General features: G+C 41.1%; 1 protein-coding gene across 1 annotated transcript; it reads left to right on the top strand.

The window, feature by feature from the left end:
- Nucleotides 1–712: 712 nt before the first annotated feature.
- On the top strand, nt 713–23,873 carry gabrd (gamma-aminobutyric acid type A receptor subunit delta). The gene is made up of 9 exons (XM_080470277.1): nt 713–873; nt 12,144–12,259; nt 14,997–15,064; nt 16,798–17,018; nt 18,092–18,174; nt 18,444–18,581; nt 19,039–19,194; nt 21,004–21,215; nt 22,811–23,873. Exons 1-9 carry the CDS (start codon nt 806–808, stop codon nt 23,132–23,134), a joined length of 1,386 nt encoding a protein of 461 aa, XP_080326403.1. The 5' UTR covers nt 713–805; the 3' UTR covers nt 23,135–23,873.
- Nucleotides 23,874–26,213: the final 2,340 nt, after the last annotated feature.

The raw sequence follows: 26,213 nt of genomic DNA, 5'->3' as shown, positions 1-26,213 counted from the left end.
ATACAAAGTCAATATTTACAGTATACACATTTCAAGGCATTATTGGGGAAGTGGGATAAAATACTTTACTTCTTCCTACTAATTTATCAGCTGAAGTCGATACAGGCCATATACATATATACAGTATTTTTGGGGGCACATAACTTGGCACCCCCTGTCGCCCCTCTTAAAAATTCGTTGGGTCCGCATCTGCTGTTTTCCAAAATATAGAAATGCAACTTTGAAATACTAATTAAATCACGGAGATGTGTCAAACATTATGTAATATAGTGAAGTCCTGTGCTCGTGACATCCCCCCCCCCCCCTCCCCTCCCGTGGCCAGATTGGATCTGACGTGTAGAGGCCAAGCAACGGAGGGATAGACAGATTAGTGCGTCTCTCTCTCTCTCTCTCTCTCTCTCTCTCGCTCTCTCTCTCTCTATCTCTCTCTCTCTTTGTGTGTTTGCTGGATGACAGGCTCAGGCTCAGGCGGCGGTGGATGTGCGGGTTGTTGCTGGTTGTTGCGGTCGGACTGGGAGTTTCCAGGTGCGCTCTGCGCTCTTCGTGCGCTCTCGGACGCGGGGATGAATTCGGGGATCTCGCCATGGGGTCATCGTCGCCGTCACCTTCAGCAGCGCCGCACTTTACTTTGCGCTCCACAGCGTCGGAGAAGAGCGCACTGAAATAATAATAGTAATATATATATATATATATATATATATAAAAAAAAAACTCAGTGGGTTTTGTCATCGATTTGAATCGCAGGAAACTTTTCTATCGTTATTTTTCCTTTTGAATCGTCGTGCGCAGCGTTGCGTCGTGTGGAATGGAGATCGCAACTTTCCTGCTGTCGAGTGCCGCTCTGCTCTTCGTCGGAGGGGATATTTTCACCTGGTGAGATCCGCCTTGCTTTTTTATTTATTTATTTTTTACTTCTGGCAGGTGTCTTTTCCCCGTGTTGTCAAGAGCGCCCCCCTTAAAAAAATCCCAATACCAGTTTAGAGCCTCCAGAATTTTGACAAACGAGAAGGTTTTAAAATGTATTCTTTATTTCGAGCCACCTTCTCCTTGCCTTGCCTCCCACGACTTTATCCTACAATATTAATGCATAGTCAAGGTTACATATAATCGATCCAACACTCCTCCACACCATCAGCCTCAAGTGTGCTCTCTTCATCTGCTCTACCTGTGACAGCAGACCACCACTGACGCTGCATTTGCATATCTAATGCATATGCATAGTAAGAGGTGACTCTTTTAAAAATGGAAATAATTACAAGGTGGGATGAGATGAGATGTACATTTCTGTGTGGCAGATAATGTCACCCCTCAACGCCCCCGGGCCTGTTTGATAGGGGTCAACAGCATCAGATGGTATAGGTATGTGGATCAGAAGGTGGCCTCTGCCTGTGTGCATGATCGATTTACACTGTGCAGAAAGTAGATAGGGAGTTTAAGAAAGGATGAGGATGTGAGGATAGGTGTTGATGCTATATTTGGGGGTCTTCAAATTCTATTGGATATTAGAGAAACCAAGTGCTTTCTCCCTATGGTGCCTGCATTCAGTTTTTTTTACTCATGCAAGGACCAAGTGTGAAAAGAGATTGTGATTTACGACAGTCCTCAATCCAAACATGACCTCAGTGTTTACTACAACACGAAGCTCTGGCACAGATTCCCTGGAAACCTGGACAGGACAGGTGTGTCAATACATGAAGGTGAGAAAAAATGCCTTAAACTTTCCATTTTCAAGGGAGGCCTTTTGCCAGAAATCCCCTCATGCTCTTGTCCATAAGCTTTCACCAGCATCCAATTCAGAGGATAATCAGTACACAGTCACGAGCCCACCTCCTGGCAAGTCCTTCCACTACAAAGGGGCAAAGGGCAAAGCTACTTAAGCTTTGGGTGAATTTGGGGCAAATGACTTTCATTGTCCCTCTTGGCTGTTCACCAGTAGAGGGAGTAATAGCTATTGTAATTAGATTTCCCCGTCTCTAGTCACTGCTGTTATCATTGTGCTCTCCGTACAATGCAGAGTGTAGGCTTTTTCTTGCACCTCATTATGTGTCAGTGCTCTCTCTCTCTCTCTCTCTCTCTCTCTCTCTCTCTCTCTCTCTCTCTCTCTCTCTCTCTCTCTCTCTCTCTCTCTCTCTCTCGCTCTCTCTCTCTCGGTTCTGCCTTCGCTTTGCTGCAAGTTGCAAGCTGCTTTCCCTTCCCCGCTCCCCTCCTCTGAGCAAAATTACTCCGACTCTGTTTTTAGCTCCTCGTTTATCCATTTCACGAAAAGTTGCACAGCTGAGTTGTGCCTCGCCACCTTTTGGTGTTGCGTAAATTTCACAGCTCTTCTTTTCAGCTGAAGAGTCACTTACCCTTCACTTCACTGAACACAATCTGCAGCGACGTGATGGTGTAATATCTGCAACCCAAAAAAGAACTGGGCTCAGCAATGCTTTGTAAAGAATACACTCAAGGTTTAGCCTTCATTAGGGTGTGATGACAACACCCAGTACTGTGAGCAGATGTCTTGAGAGGCCCTTAAAATGTTTTTGATCTGATTTTGAATTGCTATGATACAGTAGCTGTTGTAAATGATGTGATCGATACTTTTATATTTGCAGTAAACTCCATTGACCCTCCATCTGTGACCTTCTTTTAAAGAAATACAGTGGAGCGTCAATGACCAGGTAGACACACAAATGTTGATAATAAAAGTATGAAGGAACACAATAACGCTGAGATTTAAAATCGCCTTCTCGTTAACCAATAAGTTAATAACGGACTGAATGATACATAATTGTCTTTGTACATACTGCATAACAATGAAAATGACCCAGCTATGCAAACGACGAAATGCACAGAGGGATTAATAGCTAAAAACATCGCCCTTACCATAGACACGTCTTGTTTTGTTCCATCGACAGAGACTGGAGGTCACAGTATTCAGTTATTTCAGTCAAACTTGGTGATCAGCCAATAAAAATGTCGGGCAGTAAATCTACCCTGCAACATTTCACACAAACAGATTTTGCCCTTCCATCCCGTTTGTCCCTGTGGTACAAAGTAAGCATCATGTGTGAGATGTTGAATGTCAGGTCTGCTGAACTCAATGAGATGACAAGATATGAAACAGAATTCAGTGGGAAGGTTTTGAAAGAAAAATGTGGTTGAAAGTGGAAAACAAGTCTGGATATGGACTAAAAGGGAGTAAGAAATAACTAGAATTTCACCTTTTATTAAATACATTGCTTGATCCCATGAAGAACTCAATAGAACTGCAATCCCCAAAGACAAATTTTTTTTTTTTTCCATCTTCTATACCGCTTTATCCAATGGGTTGTGGGGTTGTAGCTGTTACCTACTAAGTCCTCTGTCTTGGTCCCTGACTGAAGCTATTGCCATTCGTGGCATCTTGATGTTCCATGAAAGCAGCTGACAGGCTTTCTTATGAAAGGCTCCTTCTATTCCAAGAAACCTTAAAAAAAAAAAAAAAAATAATAATAATAATTCAGTTACATTTGTAAACAGTTTAGCTGGATGAGTTAAATAAATTAACCCTGGCTTGGAAATCATGAAAAACTGTGCTGCACTGTCGCCTCAAAATCTGACACGACAGCTAAAACATCAATGTCCTACATGTTTGCATGCGTAGTTTTTTTTCTGTGTCAATGGATTAGCAGCTACTAACATACTAACGCAGAGACAGGTATTGGGGGGAACATTTGGGAAAAGCTGTGAGGATTTCAGTTTCCTGCAAATTGACACTCCAGCTGTTCAGAAGTTTAAATCTAAATCTTCCTTTTAAAGAATGAGTATTAAACATTTGACTGATGTCTCCTCATAAAAATGGACATTGAGTTCACCGATTGCTGTGAAGCAATGTTTACGCGACTGTGTTGTCGTTTCTTTTTTAAATTTTGCATTTACCCGTCAATATTTTGAAAATGATGTCCGTTTACATGGACAATGCTGCAAACTATGTAGTTTTCATGTGGGGCCACTAGTGGGTGCTGTTGTTTCTTTAAAAAAATAAAAATAAAACCACACATGAACGCAGAGAGCAATACACTATAAACGTTAACAATGGCGAGTACATGAACATACAACAAAGTTGGATTGCTATTCCCGGTGACTCTCAACTATAAAACTATCAAGTCCCATGAGACTATGGACTGGGAGTCATGACACTCTGGAGAGCGCTATTATTGTCCGCATACTCACACATGTGCAGAAGAACTATTTACTATGGCCGTGGTGAGCATGCATAGTAGCGACATTTTCCAAAAGTTTCACCATGGGAGACATTTCCAAAAAGTTGAGTTTTCAGTGGCTCCAAGCACCGTTGTCATGTAAACAGACACCAAAAACAACAAAGGTTTACAGTTTTCACTTGAAAACGTTGCCGTAGTGTGTTTGAGGAGCCTTACAAAACAGCAGCATCTTTATCAGACACTGCAGGATTTTGTGTTCAGGTCAGTGAATATTTCAACTTCCTCCCACAAGCAGGATTCTCAGCTGAGTCCCCCACATTCAAGGTCAAGACTGAACCCAGCAATGGAGACGTAGAAAACTCAGATTCAATGAGAAGGGAGTGCATGTAAAATTGTTTTGATTAATGTTATTCGTTATCTCGTTCTATTAATATTTGTCGTATGCTGCGGTGACATTTGAATTTCCCCTCTCAGGGACTAATAAAGTGTCTTCTGTGTCCACTGATGCTATCATAGCAAGGATATTTACTGATGGGCTAAAATAACACAAATAAAAAAACTGATAAAAAAAATTGAAAAAGAGATTTTAATTAAGTTTTTCTTTAATCCTCAACTCCAACTACGTTTATCACCTTCAGTGCGACATGCATGTATTCAGCCAGTAAAAATAGAAACCTTGTCAGCATATCTATCTGATAAATGTTGGTCTGAACTGGTATTTCTCCCTCTTTGCACTGTATGTGTCACCTCAAATAGAGTGGGAGGCTTTTAGCGGAGGCACTGATGTGTTCCTGAATCACCTCAGCCTGCAGCCAGCACAGACTCAGGCTTCCGAGCCGGTTCACGGAGCCCGAGTGACATGATCAAATCACTGCGTTATTGGGGAAATGTGCTCTCTGGATGGTGGGAGCGATTTATCCGCTGAGTCAGCCTCTCACGCAGATTAGTCAGGAGAACTGTGTCACCTGAGCACAGGTTTGAGGACAAGCGTGACGCCACGGAGCGAGAGGCAGTGTTGCATACTGATAAACGGCTATTTTATCTGTGATCCTTCGTCTCTTGTGTGCCAATGAGAAAGACAAAGAAAAGAACAATTTACATGTGTCTGATGTTTATTTTCATGTTTCTAGAAGAGATGATTATTAAACTTTAGCAGCTCAAATCCCAGCCAGTATCCAGCAAACATCTCCATGTTAACCGACTTGAACTTTACTTCAATTGGCCCCTCTGGGTCCTCGCAGATCTTCGGAGCAGAGACTTTAGCTCAAATGCGCTTCAGGGTCATTTTTTTATTGCCCTGTTCATAATCCAGCCGTGCCTCTGTCCAGTCAGTTTCCCTTTAGCCGACTTTCATGTGCATTACACAATCAAATGTGTTGCTCACTCTTCAATTCCGTTCCCCACACAGATTTAATCTCTATTTTTCATTAGCTGATTCGTCACACAGTCTCCTTTGTCTTTCCTGGTCTATAAGAAGTGACTATTTATGCCTGCATTCATGATGCATTAACCTCTTCCTGTCACCTCCAGTCAACTGGTAGAAAGCAGACTGATCTATCATATGAGGATCTACTCAAAGGGTCAAATCCGGATTCACCCCATTATCCAGAAATGAGTCTGTCTGTGCTAGAATTCTGTTTAATCTGCTGGTCAGAGCTGTGATTTATGACTCCACTCATGCCTTTATGAGCAGATAACATCCTGACTGTTGACTTATCTGCTGCAATCAGTGCTGAATGAACGGTAATTATATTCCCGCTGCGTACTCATCATTTCAACATTATTAACAACCTCATTCCGTGTTATGACTTCCTGATGAATTCTAATACTTTTTATGTTTTATTCATTAGTGTCAAATGTATATATTGTATATATACTGTGTATTATTTAAGAGAAGACGATTGAAAACTATTCAGAAAAAACTTCAGATTGCTAATTTCTTTGTTGCAGGTTTTTGTGGTCTTATGATATATGAAAGTGACGACGTGTTAATGAGACAGGTCCTTTGATGTTATTTGACTTCATCCTATGTTGTGAAACTCCATATCTTCACCCAAATGTAATATTACCAAGTCAACACTCAATGTCCACAGCAATGTGATACCAAGCAGTCAAATCCTTTGCAGTACCCATCATCTCCCTCAGGAAAGGAAAATGTATCAAATGCTGTGAGATGGAAATGATTTGGACTTGTCCTACAAGAGCCTCCACCTTAATACAATGGATTTGGTCTGTAGTGTTGTGCTCGGAGGATGACAAGCCTCCACTCTCTGGAAGGTGTAGGGGTCAGGAGCAGTTCAACTTGAACTATTTGCAGGGAGATTTTCCTACTCATTGTTTTGACCAGTTGTGAGAAATACATGTAAAGAAAATCTTTATACTCGGTTACACTTAAATAGTTTGTTTTGATTGCAGTGCTTTATTTACTGGTGTGATTTTGGTCAATCACATGTTTAAAATCTGAAAAAAAACACCTTTTATCTCAGATTAGTCAGAGATGATTTTTAGTATGACGTAGTTTTTAGCACAATGGTAAATATTGCTGCTCTCAGTGGTGGGCTCTAAATGATCAGTCACACTCTACGATAAAGGTGCCCGCCCACCTTTCACTGTTATGCCCCAAAACACTGACATTCAGAGAAAAGAATCGAACTACCACCTTTATCCAGATTGGAAGATGATCTGCTCCATCAACACAGCCACAGCACAGGAAAGTCTACATCTTGCAAGAAAGACAAATAATAAATAGGGAATGTGTTACTTGTTGCCACGGTGACACTAATAAGCCCGTCATTGAAGTTGCTGGTTAGATTTACCCACCAAACTGCCTGGTTATGTTCCAGAGAAGATAATAACATTAGCTCTAATAACTATTTAAAAAAAAAAGGTACCTTCGTTTGTGTATATCACTTGAAAAATCTTTATTTGAAATCATGCTGCTCATGATGCTGATCTGAACACAATCCTTCTCCAGATCTGCAACCCTGAAGCAATCTTTTTGAAAACGACTCCCAAGGTGGAACTTTTCAATAAAGCTCCAACTTCGTGTCTGTGTGAACCAGGAAAACGCAACTTTTTGAAAACGCTACTGCGTATACACACCACGGCTGTAATAAATATATCTTCTGCACACGGGCAAGTAGATGGACAATAACAACAATGACGGCCTCCAGAGGGTCATGACTCCCTCTCCGTTCATATTGTCCTGGGACTCCTGAGAGGCACATTAACAGCAATCCGACTTCATCGTCTGTCCATACAAATGTCCGTGTTCTCGCCATCGTTAATGTTTATACTGTATTGTCCTCTGTGGATGTGTGTGTGCTTTCATCACAATGACAGACAACAGCACCCACTAGTGGCTGAACATGAAAACGACATCATTTTCAACATTTCTGCCATTTCTGAGTGCACGAACATCGTTTTCAAAACGTTGCTGTGTAAACATGAAACGTTTTTGGAAAATAAAACTTGAGAATTTTGGATGTGATACTTTGTTTATAAAGCACTTTTCAATATATACATAAAAAAATCACAAAGTGCTATACGTAAAAGAGGACCATTAAAAGCATGAATAATTGTCATAATTACATGAATATTCACACTTTATGAAAAGAAAGAAATGCTGTCAGCCAGTCACTGATTCTACAATATTAACTTTTATGTTTTGAAGTTATTAGACGCTTTGTCTTTTTGCACGACCACTCTCCTATCTCTGACCACAGAAGGCACTTTAACGTTTGCGTCTTTCTCTTCTTTCCGCTCCAAATGATCAGTACAGCTAACAGCGCTCAGCAACACAAGTCCAAGACAGGATTGTTTTGATTTACTTGACTAGGTTCAATCACGTTACTGCTTCTGTCCTTGGTAAAATCCTGTCCAGACAATATATACATTTTTGAAACGTTATTTCTACTCTCCATCATTGCATATAAAAAAAAACCCGTCTTTGACCGATAAATTCCGTAAAATATTAAAACAAAACCAGAGGACGACCCATTAAAAATATAGTACTCTCTTATGGGTTCCTGATAAAACTTTAAGGACGTATTTTGCTTCTTCAACTCCATATTTAGCTGTGCAATACGTGGAACATTATCCAGTCGGTGTGCACACAGAAATACACTTCATAAATATGAAGGAGCTGTTTGTCAATGGAAATATCTCTTCATGTTTCATTCTGATGTATTCAACTTGATTTTGATGTGCGTTGTTGAAAGCATTAAACAGTGTGGATCAGGGGACTGGCACTCGTCTGGAGCTCAGGTAACTCGCGGTGTCAGTATGTAAAACTAATTAGGCTTGTTAGCGTGAGCTGCTGCACGTTGGGTTGACAAAAACAGAGACGCCATCATTTGGTGCGAGGCTGCCTCTCTCCGTCTTTCCTCTCCTCTGTCTCCTCTCCCCATCTGTTTAATGTTAGCTCGTCGACAGACGGCAGATCCGGGCCCCGAGAGAGGCGTTTAATGAAAGTGAAATATCGAAGCGAGTGGAGCAAGCTCGAGACTGTTCGGCAAATCTCCCCAGAAAGCAATCAAATTTTCAGACCTGTGCATGTCTTTTAACACAATACAGTGAGGGAGCTTCTTCTTCTTCTTTGGGAAGAAAGAAAAAAAAGAAAGAAACTAATTTTTCTCAAAAGATTTTCCAGGGAGGAAAAGTCAGATCGTTGGTGAATAGCTACTAATTAAAGCAATGACTTGTGACATTATATCCCCTGCGATTCCAATACACATGTACGTAATTCAGCTGTCAGACAGTCGTCAGTGTGTGTCGGAGGAATGAAGACGGAGCCGTGGACGTCCAGCGGTCACCGTCTGAGGACTGACAAAAGTCAAAAGCCATCATCTGAATTATAAGCTGCACGGCCTGAGGCTGTGACATAAAGCTAAAAGTCATACCGACACTAACATTCAGCTCGTATCGGTAAATAAAAGATGTTAATGGTCAGTAGTTTGTGCGACTGTGCACACGCGCACACACACACACACACACACACACACACACACACACACACACACACACACACACACACACACACACACACACACACACACACACACACACACACACACACACACACACACACACACAATAACGTGAAATTGATATTAAATGACATTACATAGTCTAATATTGTGGAATTTGACACTGGCATCCTGACCCCCCCACACGCTGTGTCTGATCCCTCCATGCGACGAGGCTTGTTTGACCTTGGCATGGTAACGAATTCCATGAAGGGAAAACTCTTTACGTCCAGATTTAGAAAGTGCCAATTAGTGGAGAAATCCAGGAGTCACATAGTGATTAATGAATCTACTCTCTGCTCTCATTTTTATTTTTTTTTCCCCAGACATGACAGCGATTGCCAGGATAAAAATACTCCTGCCGCGTTAAAACGAGGAAAATGTTAATGACAGGGCAGAAATGTTGTGACTTTTTGGTTTTGTGTGTGTAGTGTTCAGGCTCTCTCACAAGCAGACTTGCACTCAAATGTCAGCTTTATTTGAAAGGTCACCAAATGGCTTTTTATGGTTGGTCAAAGGGAAGACCTTCGATCAACGCCTCCCCCATGTGGTCAATTTCCCTGTCAGTGGCACCAGCAGCCTTTTGTGCCTTTGAATGTCAGAGAAACCTTTGGTCTTATTCACTTTATTCACTGCACAACAGTCGGCTCTTTCGAGTCTCAACAGTTTCAAAATGTTGATTCGGTGGCTGAAAATAGCTGCCGGTGAAGCTCGGCCTGTTTGCAGACCAAACACAGTGAAAATCCCCTTTTGTATACACTGTGCTTGTGCCTGTGTGGGATCTGTGTTTTAGAATACAAAACTGCCACCTGGTGGTGTATGAGCTGAGCTGCTCTTGTTGAATCTGAGGAGCACTCAGGACGCTTTAGTTGGCTTCAGTGAGGTCCTTTTGAACTGCAACGACTATTTTTAATTTGCTTGGATATGCGATTTGGCCTCGTGCTTTTTTGGACCGTGGGAGGAAACCAGGGTAGAGACAACATGGGGCCAACATCCACACAGAGGTGCTCAAAATCAGGGCTACTCCAAGGCAAGGCTGCTCACCATTACATCACCGTGCAGCCTGCATCAATAATCACTCAGTCAAATCAACAACAATGTAGAAAAGTGATGACAATTCTGTTAATTGAGGGTCTGTGGTCTAATGAGAACCAGGTTTTGGAGGTTGACGGAGCGAGGCGCAGCATGTCGTTCAGCCTGTGTGGATTCTGAAGCCGGCAGATTTTGTATCTGCTGTCAGCCTCCTTGTGGACAAGCGCACACTGTGAGACACACCACTGAAGAAAAATATGCCAGCCAGGCTTTAATCAATGTGGCTTCTGAATACATAATACAACTGCAGCTTTCTGGAAGGATGTAGCCAATGTGAAAATTATTATTATTTTTTTATCAGCTCAGATTTGATCAGTTTAATGCAAAAAAAAAAAAAAAAACAACAAAAAACAATCCTGTATATTTGTGACATCATACACTTTTTACTTGCTGTGAGAGCATCATTGTCATATTAATTTTAATAGAGAGGATGTCAAAGGATAGAAAACATTAATCATATGCGTTGCATGTGTTGATATCAATCATGGTAAATTCATTTTTACCAGAATATGACTGTGACAGTTTGTATATAAACAATATGATTATTTTCATGTGTTCTGTATATCTATATTAAATCTATATACATATCTCTCTATATCTGTATATATAATGAGATTCCTCAGTTTCTCCTCAAACTGATATTTTAATAGATCATCGTTGGTGTCTTTTTTTCTTCTTTTTTTTTAACGCTGTAGTGACATGAACAATACCAATACAAGACAGACAAAAATAACAGTGAAGTTGCAAATGGAGACTTACGATCAATTATTTAGTACCAATAAAATAAGTGGACAAATGACAAAACAGAGAGGATAGAACTACAAGTATTAGTGAAACTTGCCTTGTTGACCTCGACACACCCTCATCATAGGGGATGACAATGAGTACATAGAGTCCTTAGCATTTGGAAGTATATTATTACTTTTCAGCACCTTGTTTTGCTATTCAGACTGGACGATTTATTAATGTTTCTTTGGTCTTTGCTCGTCATTTCTTGCAAGAACAGTCAAATTGTTTTGGTTCTGTGATTTATGGAAACCATAAATTCACTGTGCTAACTGCCACACACGCAGCGAGAGTGAACGTTGAACGTACAGTAGGTTATATGTGTTATTGACAGAAAAACAACTGTAGTTAAATTATATTGTGACAATAAGTAAACCTCCATCTTTTTCAACTTTATGAGATTCTGGATGACTGTTCCTTTTTACTAAAATAAAGTAAATATTTTTTCTTAGTGAACAGAATATGAGTGCTTTTATATTACATGTACTATCTACTTTATGTGTACCTTTTGTCACACTCTATTGATCCACAAGGGAGAAGGACCTGTAATTTCATTACATTTCACATATAATGACAAATTAAGTCTCATTATCTCTAAAGGGAATCTGGCTAAAGTCTTTGTAGGTGTAGTGTCATTTTTCTGGCTAACATGTGAATCTTTCTTCTGACAGAAGGTTTTACTATTGTCTATCAGGTAAGTATAAACAACTTATCCAGTCATGATGAGCTAATCAGCGCTTCGTGTTATGAAAGCATGCAGCTCTTTACTGTAACTGATTATGTGAGTGCTCTGCTGCCCCCAAATGGACAAAACACCCCTCTTTAAAAATGACATTTATGAGGAATGATTGAGAGGACATGCACGAGTCAGGAGGAGAAATCCCATGTCAGTGTGGTTGCAGCTCCCTCTAATTCTTTTTCTCTTTAACAGCTAATATTGTGTCACCTGATGTGTTTTCAAGTGTTTGTCCCGGACTAAACCAGAAGTCGTGCCAGGTCGTCCTGTGAACTCATGCTGAAGGCTGCTCTGTCTGCTGTTTGTCTCCTTTAGGGCCATGCTGAGTGACATTGGGGACTATGTAGGTACAGACATTGAAATATCCTGGTTACCTAATCTGGATGAGTTAATGAAGGGCTATGCCAGAAATTTTCGCCCTGGGATAGGAGGTGAGTATGAGATCTACGGCTTGTGGCATTGGATTGCATTTCACCCCCTCACATATACAGCCACGCTTAGCATAACCCAACCCGAGTCCCAAAACGTGGAAATGTGGATGTTTGCATTTCATTTTCTCGATTCCATCATCCTGAGTGGTGTCTTTTCATCTTTGCTCTCTTTTCTCGCACTGTATTAGAACAAAGCTGTGTTTACCTCATGCAAATACCTGCTTTGACTTGTCAATAAGGTGACTTGTTCACAAAGGACACACACACACACACACACACACACACACACACACACACACACACACACACACACACACACACACACACACACACACACACACACACACACACACACACACACACACACACACACACACACACACACACACACACACACACACACACACAAAGGTAAAGAGCAGTTTTGCTGAAATGGATTATAAAGGATGATGCCTTCCAAGGACAAACTAAAGTATAAGAGTGGTTAAAACAATTTGTACTGCTCCGGAGACTTTGCTAAGAATGGCTGCAAAATGTGAAACATCCAATGACCACAGCGATAGATTGCTCAATCTCACAGCTTAACTCAGCTGAGCAGAGGTGAAAATGTGGGGCTGACACGCTGCTATCAACGCAAACGCACACACACACACGCGCCTTCACAAGCCATCGTGACGCAGCATCATGGTCACTGCACTCCTACAGATTTGACATTACAATGGGCTGAAAAGAAACGCTAAAACAAAGGGCTGTTGTGACCATTGGGGAATCGCGTGTGTTATTTGTGGCAATTTCCATCATTCAGCACAATCCCATTGCTCATGAGATTTATTTGTGTCATCAGTGTGAAGTGAAACTTCAAAAGAAGATCTGAAAGTTTGAATGTTTTGTAGCTTGCAACATCCACAAATTAACTATTTAAAAGATCTCGCCTGAGGAAAGTGACGCATATGTACAACAACATGGTGCAAAGCAGGGATTTGGCTTTGGAAAAGAGGCTGGGCAATATGAAAATAACACTGGAGTATTTATGGGTGGATATTGCATCCCTATGAGACAGATAATTGGTATTTTGTTAATATATTCACATTTATTCTGTTTGTAATAATCAATATATTTCAGACATAAGGACTTCATTAAATTACTCATATTTCCCTTTGTCACTACGCAAATCACAACATTATAATATTACCCAGCCTTATGTGGGGGAAAAAAAAGAAGCTTTTTTTAAATTCTAAGTTTGTGGATCTTGTTACAAATTTTATTGCTGTGAACACTGAAAAAGCCAAGTTGATTACTTCTATTGATTTTTCTTATATATATATATATTTCCTTTATATATATAAAGGAAATTGTGGCTCTCGTGTGTGTGTGTGTGTGTGTGTGTGTGTGTGTGTGTGTGTTTAAAGTCGGGTTTAAAGTCGGATCTAAAGTGCCAAGTGTGATTAAACACTGAAAGTGCATCATCCCATAAGTAAGAGCTGCTATAGTGGACTTTGTTGTCTCCTGAAACATAATAATACAGCATTTCCACCGTCCTCTCCAACTAAATATGTCAGTGAGTGCACTGCTATTTCTGTATTGGACAAAAACAAATACACAGTGGCACCGCATTTATGTGGGACTAAACAGATAACATTCTACTTTATTGACATATTTGTTTAGTGGTTTCTGGAACACGAGCTGTCTCGCACAGGCGTTACAATACAATGGGAAGAGATGAGCCTGCAACGCCACACATTTCATCAGAATGTGACGAAATACAAGTCGAGGCTGTGAAGTAACCAGAAAATTGTAGTTTGATTCATTAATGTTGCCAGCAATGGCGTTGAACAAATTCTTCGACGTTAAGAAGATTATTTATACATTTAAGGATGTGCAGTCTAAACTGTGGGATACTTTTTCTTTTCTTAATGATATGTCAACAGTACTACAAATGTGCACTCATTTTAGTTATTAATCTGTGCAAGTATGCCTTTTATGGCATCATTTCAATAACTTTATAGGTATCACCTTATTTCTCATATAATAAGCACAGCATGGTAAATCAACTCACACTATATACCTGCTGGATGTCAATGCTAAAAAAAAAAAGAGAAAAAGAAATCTGACATGCAGAAACGGTCATGGAGAGGTGTTGAATGATGGGAAATAGTGATGCATGATTCCTTAATGTTCAGTATAAATAGCCACTCTGTTCGCCATCAGTGAGCTCCCCCGCAGTTTCTGCCCTCGAGCATCCGAGGACCGAGGCCCACTTCATGCTAATCATATGGCAAACTGTTGAGTGAAAACGCCACGGTGTATGTGTGTGTATGTGTGTGTGTATGTGTGTGTATGTATGCGTGTGTATGTATGTGTGTCTATGTGTGTTGGCAGAAGCTCTCTCTGTGCGAGTCCATGAAAGCCCCAGCGCTGTTTAGGAATGCCCACAGTGTGATGTGCCACTTAGCATGGTTAAACTGGATAATGCCTAATCTCTATGCACCAAAGGGGCGTTTGAGATGTGTGTGTGTGTGTGTGTGTGTGTGTGTGTGTGTGTGTGTGTGTGTGTGTGTGTGTGTGTGTGTGGGTGTGTGTGTGTGTGGGTGTGTGTGTGGGGGGGGGGGGGGGAACAGATGGGTGATGGATTGACCACAGGAGGGACCTATGGACTCACAATAGGCAGAGAGAAGGTGTGTTGTTCTCGGTGGGGAAGGTGCAGGTTTGCCTTGTTTTCTCACTTCTTCCTCTGCAGGTCCACCTGTGAATGTGGCCATGGCTATTGAGGTGGCCAGCATTGACCACATCTCTGAAGCCAACATGGTAAAGTACACAGCCACTCTCTCTCCTTCTTCCCACATTGAGATTCTCCATCATCACTCAACTTCACCAGTGCAGCAAAGATCAAAGATTTTCATTTGCATAATCCTGATTTATCCCACTTGAAGGTTTGGAATTATTCAGTGTGAACATGTGTGACACACTGGCTGAGTTGTTGGATAATTTGATACTTTTATGGATTTTAAACCAAACCGAGCGGGACGATTCACTTTATGTATGTAACTCTGATGCTATTCCAAGAAAATTCATATTTGTCAGGAAAACCTCAACAAAACATGTGCAGATATCAGCTTCACCTGCACCTATAAAAAACATATTACATTATAACTACGGTTCAGTTCACGTAGTTAGATCATCATCTGTTTCATTGATACATGATATTACAGTTCCTTTCTAATCCCTTAATAAGCCATTAAGTAAGTTAAAACATTGTCATATTGGGTTTAATAACGGCATACATTAAGTATGTGATCTAACTCTTTATCCACACAGATACCTTGGTCTGGAACAAAGTTGGATGAAAAAAAAAGAGAAAAAACTGTTTGCTTAAACTCTTCTGTGATGTTTGTCGAAAAGATTGATGAAGAAGTCTTGCTGGTCTGCTGATTTCCACAGTAATACTTCAGTCCGTCACATCCTGTGTTTGGTCTGTTTACAGATCTTTTTTATATATGCTGTGTTCAGGCTTCAGGTGGATTTAATGGAGCCGTACACCGGACCAGGATCCACTTGTCAGAATGTCTTGCCCACTTGTTTGCAGTGGCACTCAGATTGTCATAAATTATGGAGAATCTCCTCCAGATGCAAACTTTCTACCTTTTTATGTTTAATTTCCTGTCAGCATTGCTTTTGCTATAATTACTAAAGCCTTAATAACACACCATAAATCTTACTTTGTGGCTCCAGTAGGTGCAGCTGTGCTTTAGCGCTTCATATCGACGGGATCAAGAAAACTGACAGCTCATAACTAGATTCAACAGATTGTACGACGACAACAGCTCAAGGATTATTTCCATCTAAAGGGGAATGTGTTTGATGTGGATGATTTGGCTAATCCAGACCTACTTAAAAGCATTTTTCTAACAGTGTCAAACTGCAGGGAGTCTTTTAATGAGAGGTAACATTTGGAATTGTAACAGAAGTGCAATAATTTCTTTCTTCATTTTTTTTCTTTTGGTACTCCCTTTTCTGTCAACCAGGTGATGCACAGTATAAGACTACACAGTTAAGCAATGGAAAAAAAAAAAAACATCAAAAGATGTGGAATTGGATACAGACTTTCATCTATTTTGTTAGATTTTACACATTTCTCTTAATCTACTTTGAAGTGGGTCTTACGCATTATTTGACCGCCTGTCGAGAGCTAAAATAAATGGAGTCCATTACATTTGAGGCAGATTTCCATTTCCACTTCACTTCCAATCTATTTCTCCTAAAACAATGGTTAAGATCCTCTGAGACTGGGTGCCAAGCTTCAAATATATGCATGCACAATCATCTCATGAAACAACTTGAAAAACATAAAAAAAAAATCGGAGTTAAGAGGACTCACATTCATTTAGCTCGATTCAGTCTTTCTTGTATCAAACAGTACGAGTTGGATTTTCCTCCACTTTCTTTGCTCTGAGTTATTCCTTCTAGAAAACCGATTTTCGCACTGTACTTCCGTATATTTCCTTCAACGCTCCGTTTGCTTGTTGTGCTGTTCCTGACAGGAATACACCATGACCATATTCCTGCGGCAAAGCTGGCACGATGACCGCCTGTCCTACAACCACACCAACAAGACTTTAGGACTGGACAGTCGCTTTGTGGACAAGCTGTGGCTGCCCGACACCTTCATCGTGAACGCCAAATCCGCCTGGTTTCACGACGTGACCGTGGAGAACAAGCTGATCCGCCTGCAGCCCAACGGCGTCATCCTATACAGCAGCAGGTAGAAACAAACAGATTACTGTCCTCTCTCCTCTCGGAAGGACTGCCCGCCAACTCTGCCGTTCCCACTCGCTTGAGCTGAGATTTTCAGCCTTTGTCCAAGTCCTTTTTTTATTTTGCCGTGCACAAACTTTACAGTTCCCGTTCTGTCTTACTGCTCTCCATTGCAGAGTTTCTGGAAGCATTCAGTTTTCAACAAGAACGCACACTGACAGATTTAGCAACTTGCAATTAGCATAGCGGAGCATTTTGCTATTAATTTAGATTTTCTTTTATCTACAAAGAGAGTGAAGATAGGAAATACTTTGATCACAATGAGTGGGGGGAAAAAGTGACATGATTCTGATGTGTCAGAGAAGATGCCACTTTTATCCAAAACCAGGCCACATTTGACAACGATTGCGACACAACGCTTTCCAGAGCGTCGTCCTCACAACATAATGCAACAACCCTCCTGACCGCAGTCCTCAGTGTAACCCCCCAGAGGCTGACGTCTGAGAGGAAATAGTAAAGTTTGAAAGAACAGCTTATGTTAAATTGAGAAAAAGCTTTGACTTTATATAATTCGATTAGTGGACATTTACTTTCTTCATAGCATAAAGCTGTAAAGCAGCAAAAACAAACACATTTTCCTGGCTTCAGCGCACTTAATGTTAAATATTAATCAAACAGAGCCACTTTCCTCACATGCACTGTGTCAAATGTATGTCTAACTGCACTGGCAAATTTACAAAACCAATCAAAAATGAGAAATTGCATAATTTTCAAGGTTTATCACAAATAGTAATAGAAAGGATGAGGCTGGTGTTAAATTACAAAAAAGTGGGTGCCATCATCTGATGCTGCTAATTTGTTTTAAACCAATTCTGAAATCTTATTGTCCATAATAATAATACTGCACCTGACTATAACAGTGTAGACATCCTGTAGAGACTGGGACTGAAGTGGAGCAGACTTACAGAGATAAGGTTCAAATCTGGATTTTTCTTAATGATGTTAATGAAGTTTCTCCAACGGAGCCTCATTGATACATTATGGATCCTTAAATGTTAAATGTGCTATTTTCATTCATAGAATCACTTCGACAGTGGCGTGTGACATGGACCTGACCAAGTATCCCATGGATGAACAGGAATGCATGCTGGATTTGGAAAGCTGTAAGTTTGCTATACTCACAGTGCTTCTTCCACCTTTTCTTCATCCACATCCACCTTTCTGGATAAATTCGGGGTTTAAATTGCTGAAATCTTTCATTGTCCAAATACAGTGACATTTACAAAAGGTCACAATGTTACAAACTCCTTCCTCCACCCAGTGTGAAGACAGAAACGCAGCGTGTTGAGGAAACTATGTCACATCTCAGTCCTCTAGATGGTTAACATTTTCAACTGTCACATTTGTTTCTTTTTTTTTTTTACTATTGTAGACGGGTACTCCTCAGAGGACATAGTGTATCATTGGTCGGAGAGTCAGAGACACATCCACGGCCTGGATAAGCTCGAGCTCTCCCAGTTCACCATTACAGACTACCGATTTGTCACAGAGATGATGAACTTCAAATCAGGTGAGCTTCCTTTTTGGGTCTCTCTTTTCTTCGGGGTTCGCTCTGGCACTTTAAAAACTCCATCCGAGTGGCTTGAATGTTTCATGCATCATGTACTGAACTTGGCTTCGCTCTTGCGTCTGAAAACCTAGCACATTCTTTTTGAAGCAAGCTTTTTTTTTTCACAACTTCAGGCACTTCTGTGGATATATTCTATGCATAGAAGGAATGGATCAAGACGGAGATGCCACCGAGCCAGGCAGGAGATTTAGGAGATGACAGGTGCTCCTGCTGGGAGGATGCAGTTTGCGGCTCCTCTTTATGGCTCAGATTGAGACGTTTTTCCACTAGGGGCACAAATGAGCAGATGTTCCATTTTAACCAGTGGCTGTGAAGAACAGTGGGTTGCTTTATAGTGGATAATTTGCTGTTCCAGTCAAGCAGTAAAACAGGTTGTCTTCTTCCTTTGCTCCTCCAGCGGGACGATTTCCAAGACTCAGTCTTCGCTTTGAGCTGAGACGTAACAGAGGCGTCTACATCATCCAGTCGTACATGCCTTCAATACTTTTGGTTGCCATGTCCTGGGTTTCCTTCTGGATCAGCCAGTCAGCGGTCCCTGCACGTGTCTCCTTAGGTTGGTCCAAAGTCTGTGTTTGATTTGTTTTAAAAAGGCTCTTTCAATGAAAATCTGTGATCGGTCATGACGTTATATTCGTTGTTCCAACCAACTTACAAAAAAAAGTGTAAAAGTGTTTGTAGTGTTTATGAGACCAGAATTAACCAGCAAATAGTGTGTCAGAATAAAGAATGGGATCTTTTCCATTAATAAAGTCTCTGTAGCTCCCCTACCTTTCCCACTGGTTCAAGTTCCTTTCAGAGGGTCTTCGTTATCTCTTCAAAAATCATGATATCACTAAGTTCAAATCAGCTCTTTTCAGAATGACTGTGTGCGCCTCAGGTCCAGCCAGAAAAGGTTCTTAAGTGTGAATAGATTTTTCCTTTGTTTCGGTCCAAAACAGGCGAAAAACTATCATCCGTAAGACGAGATTCCGCGTAGCTGAAAAACCCGTCGCTGAGATTCCCTATTAACTGAGATGAATGTATTATGAAAGCCAATATAGAAGAATCATTACTTGACTTCTCTGGAGTGAACTTTACTCAGAGTGTAGATATTTCTAGTTCAACCTCACAAAGACACTGAGGATTAACCCCTCCCTGTCTTTCGCACACATATTTCACCTTTCAAGAGAATGCCAGCTTTCCAAACATTAGACAAATTTAAGATAATCCACAGTTTCTCTGACATAATATTTGAGGAACTAAACTAAAGTTCAGCTTCGTGGGGCGTTCTGTGCCTGCGAGAAAAGTGCATCCTGTAAAACATGGAATCCTGTCATGCTGTGAGGCTGCTCCACTGCCTCTGGTACTCAAAGTCTTAAATGCATCAAAAGATTGATGTAATCTGAGCATTATCTTGACATTTTTTAGAGAAAAGTGTCACCAAGTGGGAGAAGAAGTAGATGAAGGTCTTGGATGTTTTCGCAGGACAAAGAGCCAAAGCTCAGCCTCAACAGCGCAACAGGATGACTGGATGGTTTGAAGTAGTCAGCAATGAGTTGGAGCATAAATCCAACTGAAACCCTCTGAAGAGAACTGGAATCTGCCTCTGCAGGAAGGGCACATGCAAACTTGAAAGAGCTTAAACCTAGTGGCAGCTGCAAGGCGTTTTCAAAGCTGTGATTACAATATTTCAGTATTAGTAAACTTTATTACATATTGCTGTTGTTCAGTAAATTTTTGACAGCACATTGAAGATTAGGGTTACACCAAATGTGCATTCTATTCGGTATGAAAACCCAGCAGTGCCTGTGATCCTGGCAGGCAAAGAAATCCTATATTTTATTATAGTAAAATGAAATACCTGCTTAAGCAGATACTGAAAATTCTGATAAAGTACTAATGAATCATATAAGCCATTGTTTTATTCTGCTCTCCTGAATGCTTTTTCATGGATCTATAACTTGTTTCCCTGAACGCTCGGATGAGCTGGTCCCTTTAAATTTTGTCGCCGCAAGGAATTGTGGGTTAGCATGTTCTTGTCTCCTTTGGTAAATGATGCATCAGTGTTTCCTAGGCTAAAGGAGGTAATAGAGGAAGCATTGAGCCTCCTTTCGTTAGCTTATTGAGAATTCGAACGTTCCTTATCATGGCTGCCATTTAAACACTTCCGGGGTTAAGAAAAAGTAGACAGGAAAGGAGAAAGGAGGGACTATTCAGAAGCACCCACTGACTCCTGATGTTCTTACCAATTCAAAGAAAGTAGATGAAAAAAGCCATTCCTGTGGTTTGGTTGTTAATTTCTCAAACAGGAAAAAAATTGGAAGCACAAATGTCAGACTCTTTTCACACTATAACATAGTTGCTGTCTGCACTCCCTCCACAGGTATCACCACAGTCCTCACCATGACCACTCTGATGGTGAGCGCCCGCTCCTCCCTGCCACGAGCCTCGGCCATCAAGGCGTTGGACGTCTACTTCTGGATCTGTTACGTGTTTGTGTTTGCGGCGCTCATCGAGTACGCCTTCGCTCACTACAACGCCGACTACAGACTCAAAGAGAAGGCCAAGGTGAAGGCCAACAAGCTCAGCTCTGAGGTGAGGAAATCATTCCCGCTATGTACCAATGCAGAGCTTTGGGGCGGCGGCGGTGGGGGTTCGGGGTTGTTGGGAATAATGAGCACGCCGTTCAAACATGGACCTGGGTCGGGCTTCAAACCTCGTGTTGACAGCATCCGTCTTTCTGACCTTCAGCCAGACAATGATTTGCTGCACGGCATTATGAGAGAATAGATGACATCCATACAGGGAGGGATAGTGAATCTCCTCGTACTTTCTATTTTTTTCAATCGTTGCAAATCTCAGCTGTATCTCCAGAATAACACAAGCTACTATTTGTGAGTTGGAATTTCTTATGAATAGAAAAATAGAAGTCTAACTGCTTGCCGGATGATATGACAGGGCGAGAGGGTTATAAGGGAGGTGATTAAAATTTAATATCGCAGTGCTGAGTTGGAGAAAGTGCGCGAGCATATCGAGTTTGAGATCTACAGTAACGATACTGAAAGCTACGATTCCAGCAATTACCCGGTGTTATCAAAACTAATCCAGTTTTCATTGGAACTGTTTACTAGGCAAGTGACCATACTTGGTAACTAGTTCATGTCTTTATGTTTTCTTCCAAAGAGACAATGGTGAATTCAAAGACTATACCAGAATTTAGGTGTTATATTTAAAGTATTTCTTTAAAAAAACATTTCCAATTCCCAGTGTGCCTGATTTATACACTTATATTGAATTAAGCTGTATTGTTGAACAATTACATACAGATAAAACTCTTTAAACTGACTTCAAACAGTCAATTCATATCTTCAAAAAAACCTTTACTCCAGAATGGAAAACCCAAAGTTCGGCTTCACAAAGGTTCTTTTTAAACACTTTCCACAGCTTCTGAAGGTTCTCAATGAAGTGATAATGGAAGGGATGACGTGGTGATAATCAGGATATTTATTCAGTGTACAACATCACCTGCAGATGCCGCTAAAATCCAATAATCAGGGTCAAAGAAAACCAAGCTGTAAAGCCTAATATCTCAAATTACAATAATCTCCTCAACTGCTCTCAGCGAGTTCCAGATAAAATGTGTTGTGTCAAAATTACATGCATATAAAATCACCATCAGAGCCGCATTGATGACGAGTATACGTATGGGCACGGAGCTCTATTCCTCTGCTTTCTGCTTTTTGTGTGTAGGAGTTATGGTTATGAGAAATAGGCACGCAAATGGGAGTAAAATGGTTCAAATCAGCTACACTTTAATCTGAACCAACACAAACCAAAATGATTCCAAAATATAACGCGCTATTACCGAATGGGAGAGAGAGCATCCCGAAAAATTTGCAGGATGATATGCAAAGCATCTACAAAGCAGACAATCGGAGAGACAAAACAACATGAATTATTAATGCGCGGGTTGTGTTTGTTATCAGTACGGGTATCTCGGCTGAGTCACGGCTTTTGACACATGTCTGCTCTCTGCTTTTTTTTAAATTTCTGCATGTTCTATACTGCCATTCCCAATGAATAGGAGAAGATTGTTATTAAATACTCGAGCACCAAAGCGGCTATCTGCCATTTTTGCATTTAAGTGCATTATATCTGTCTCATGGTTTATTTTTTTTCTCTCTTTCCAGTCTATTGTAAAGAATGGAAAACAGGCTATGGTTCTGTTTTCCCTGTCGGTCACCGGCATGAACCAGGGCGTGGTCATCTCGAACCGTCAGGGCCGGGCGCAGCGCGCCAGCAGCGAGATCCCCGGGGAGGGCGGCCCGGAGGAGCCCGAGCCGAGAAGGAGGCGGTCCAAGCAGACGGAGGAGAGCGAGGAGGAGAAGAAGTGCTGTTCAAAGTGCGTCTGCAAGCCCATCGACGCCGACACCATCGACATCTATGCCAGGGCCGTGTTCCCCTTCACCTTCGCCGTGGTGAACGTGATCTACTGGGTGGCGTACACCATGTGAAGAGGAGGCAGCGGGAGTCTGTGCGAGTGGCCGCCGTCCAGAGCTGTATATAAGAAACTGCTGGAGCTGTGCCACTTTAATGCTGGCAGACTGACGCAGGCCTCGAGGTATAAGAAAAAAAATGAAATCCTCCAGAAGCACTCGAAGTACGACAGGCTGTGAATATGGAAATCTGGTATTTAATGGAAGTAGTTATGAGTTTAAAAAGTGTTAAGAGGACTTAATTACATTTACATACAAGTAGTGGCAGTATAAAGGCAAAGGACTGTTGCCTGTTGGAGGTTCACGCAACACAGTGAACATAGCTCAACTAACAACCGAGATTCCCATTCGTCATTCTGCTGTAAGAACTAACTCAAAACAGGACACTGAACAACCCCCACCCCCCCCAACACTCAGACGCTTGTACTCTTCCCCCGAACGGACACAAACAAGCACAGTAAGCCCGAAGCCAGAGTCTTCGTTGAGCCGCCGCCTGTTATCTGAAAAAGCAAAGACACCACCCAGACCGGAGGATAACCAGATGAGGTGTCCTGCTATTCTGCATGGCTGATAACTCATTCACCCTCTTCCCCATCACCATCGCGATCCACTCGCTTTTTCTTTCTCCTTTGGTCCTCCACCTAGTTTTTTTTTTTTTTTTTAAACTTCATTTCCACTTTGTGGACACAGTCTGGAGTGTCTTATCTCCTTCTGCCAGTTCTGCCTGTTTCCTCTCCATTAAAGGACTTTCTTCACTACCTGTGTGTGTGTGTGGGAATGTCTCTCTCTCTCTCTCTCTCTCTCTCTCTCTCTCTCTCTCTCTCTGATCACTGCGGCATTAAATCCACAGTTATTCAGTGTGATTTTTCTTTTTGTTTTTAAGAGTTGAACTCTGTTCTGGTGGCCGATGCAACTTTGTACAGGCACGATCTTCCAAAATATCTCGAGGGATTATGAAAAATTGACTCGGCAAATTATTGCAGGTCAGGAACTGTACTGTGGTAATAATGTCACACTCGTCTCTGTCCTTTGTCTGAACTGGGGAAATTGATTCCAGGATATTTATGGATGAGAAAGCACCTTTGCTTCAGACTCAAAAATGACCTCCTTTTCCTTTTTTTTTTTTTTTTTTAAAAAAACCCTCCCTTTTTTAGCTTTCACATCACAGCACTGTGACGGTCACTGCTTCCTCTGGTCACCATCTACTTTCATGTTGCCAGACTTGAAGACAAGGGGACATAAATTACAGTTAAAGGAAGGGATGAGTTTATAAAGAACACACACCATGGTTAGTAACTCAGAAGAGAAGAGTGCTTTTAAGTTGTGAAAGTGAAAAAAAGAAAGCGTAAAGTTAGAAGCTTGCGTACATGTTACCCAAAAACACCTCAGCTGATGTGCTGTGATTAATTTCTCACACCGAAGAACACAATAATGTACAAAAAAAAAAAAAAGAGTACAAAAACTCACAATACTGGTATCAAGTAATTTTTTTTTCCCCATACACTTGTACTTTCATGAATACAGTAATAGTATTTTTACTCTCTCATAAGTCCAAATTACAGTCATCATATGGTGTATAAACAGAAATACATATCATATACATAAAATGGAAGATAAATAATTTTTTACTCCCAGAGGGACTATATATATAATATATATATAGTGAATACTTGCTGTATATCCTCATTCACCAGTGATCAACAGATCTAGCTGTTGGTTTTAGATTAGAAGTAAAAGGTAAAATGACTGTACCTTTAAACAGGCAAGATTTGAAATGGGAATACAAAACTGTAAAAGAAAAGAAAAGATAAGAAAAAATTTCCATCAAACCTTGTTGCAATTTATTATCTAAGGATCATGAAGGTAATTTATTGAAGTCGTAGTGCTCTCCTCAGTGTTTCTTTCTTTCTTTTTTAGGTGTGCAGTTAAAATTTCCAAAATGAAGAGTTATGAGGAAACCACAGTATCATAATATTCTGATTTCTCTACCGGGGGGAATACCTATCAGGAAATAATTACACAAAATAATTATTTAAAAAAAAATGTCTTCATTTGTAATGGGTTTAAAATGTTTCTGGATCAACAAGTCTCACATTAGTTTTGTTATGTTGCACCACTGAGAGCTTTTCTGGTTGAACACTGACATTTTGTGCAATTAGTGTTCTTCTAAATTTAGCCTCTTTTATAACATGAGCACACCTCTGAGCTGTGATAACTTCACATTTGCGGGTTAAAAATAGATCACAAATGGTGGTGTAATTACAAAATGGACTAATGATTGTAACATAAAACTCAGCTTTCCACGATTGAGGGCTGCAGCTTTATATTTTGGTTTATTCTCGTAGCTCCCATCAAGCTTGCTTTCAGCCAGACACAATTGAGAAATAGTGTCAGCGGAATAACAATAAAGGACTATTAGATTTATCCGAGCAAAAAACATTGTTCCATGTCTGCTTGGATGTAAAAACACATTCACTGTCGTTTCCAGTCCTCCCAAAATGTTAAAAATAATTCTGTAAAGCACACTGAAGGGAACTTTGTCCTTAATGCATCGGATTCACATGCTGGCCAAAGTTAAAAAAAAAAACAAAACAAATAACATCTCGTCAATCATCTGTCTCTGCTCTCCTTCAGCAGTTAAGTGGATTGACGTTCACGGACAGCCTCAGCCCACGCAGCATCCTCATTCTGATGCAACGGCTGTAACATACCCACACGCTCCTGTAGTGACGGCTCATGGGGCATTGGGCATCTCCTTTTAACTGCTGTTGCTCGGTGTCTTTGTGTGCACAGAGATTCAGGAAGCCGGGGCCGTTATCAGGGCCGGCAGAGCGGAGGGCTGGGAGCGGGGCAGGTCAGGGCAGGGCCGGCCGCTCTCTGAACAGGGAGTGTGGTAGCCTGGCTTCTCCCAGGCAGATAACTTTGTTCTGGGCCATGAGAGATGACATCATGACGGATGCCAATGAAGATGGGGACTCAAGGGAACAGGAAAACTTTTCTCCTACAATGGCACCGAGGCGGCGGAGACAAACTCGTATACACTCCTGGCTCGCGCTGTCGATCACTGATAATCCAGTGGACTTGAACAGCAGTCACT

This window comes from Lipophrys pholis (genome assembly GCF_963383615.2).
Source record: "Lipophrys pholis genome assembly, chromosome: 8".
Taxonomy (NCBI): Eukaryota; Metazoa; Chordata; class Actinopteri; order Blenniiformes; family Blenniidae; genus Lipophrys; species Lipophrys pholis.
The sequence above is the reverse complement of the archived record's forward strand: the minus strand, read 5'-3'. Positions and strand labels throughout refer to the sequence as shown.

What these genes read in the sequence shown, in the direction of transcription:
- gabrd (XM_080470277.1), top strand. Translation starts at nt 806, where the DNA reads ATGGAGATCGCAACTTTCCTGCTGTCGAGTGCCGCTCTGCTCTTCGTC. An exon ending in GATGATGAACTTCAAATCAG is followed by an intron (nt 18,582 to 19,038) that starts GTGAGCTTCCTT and finishes TTGCTCCTCCAG; the next exon opens with CGGGACGATTTCCAAGACTC. An exon ending in CCCTGCACGTGTCTCCTTAG is followed by an intron (nt 19,195 to 21,003) that starts GTTGGTCCAAAG and finishes CTCCCTCCACAG; the next exon opens with GTATCACCACAGTCCTCACC.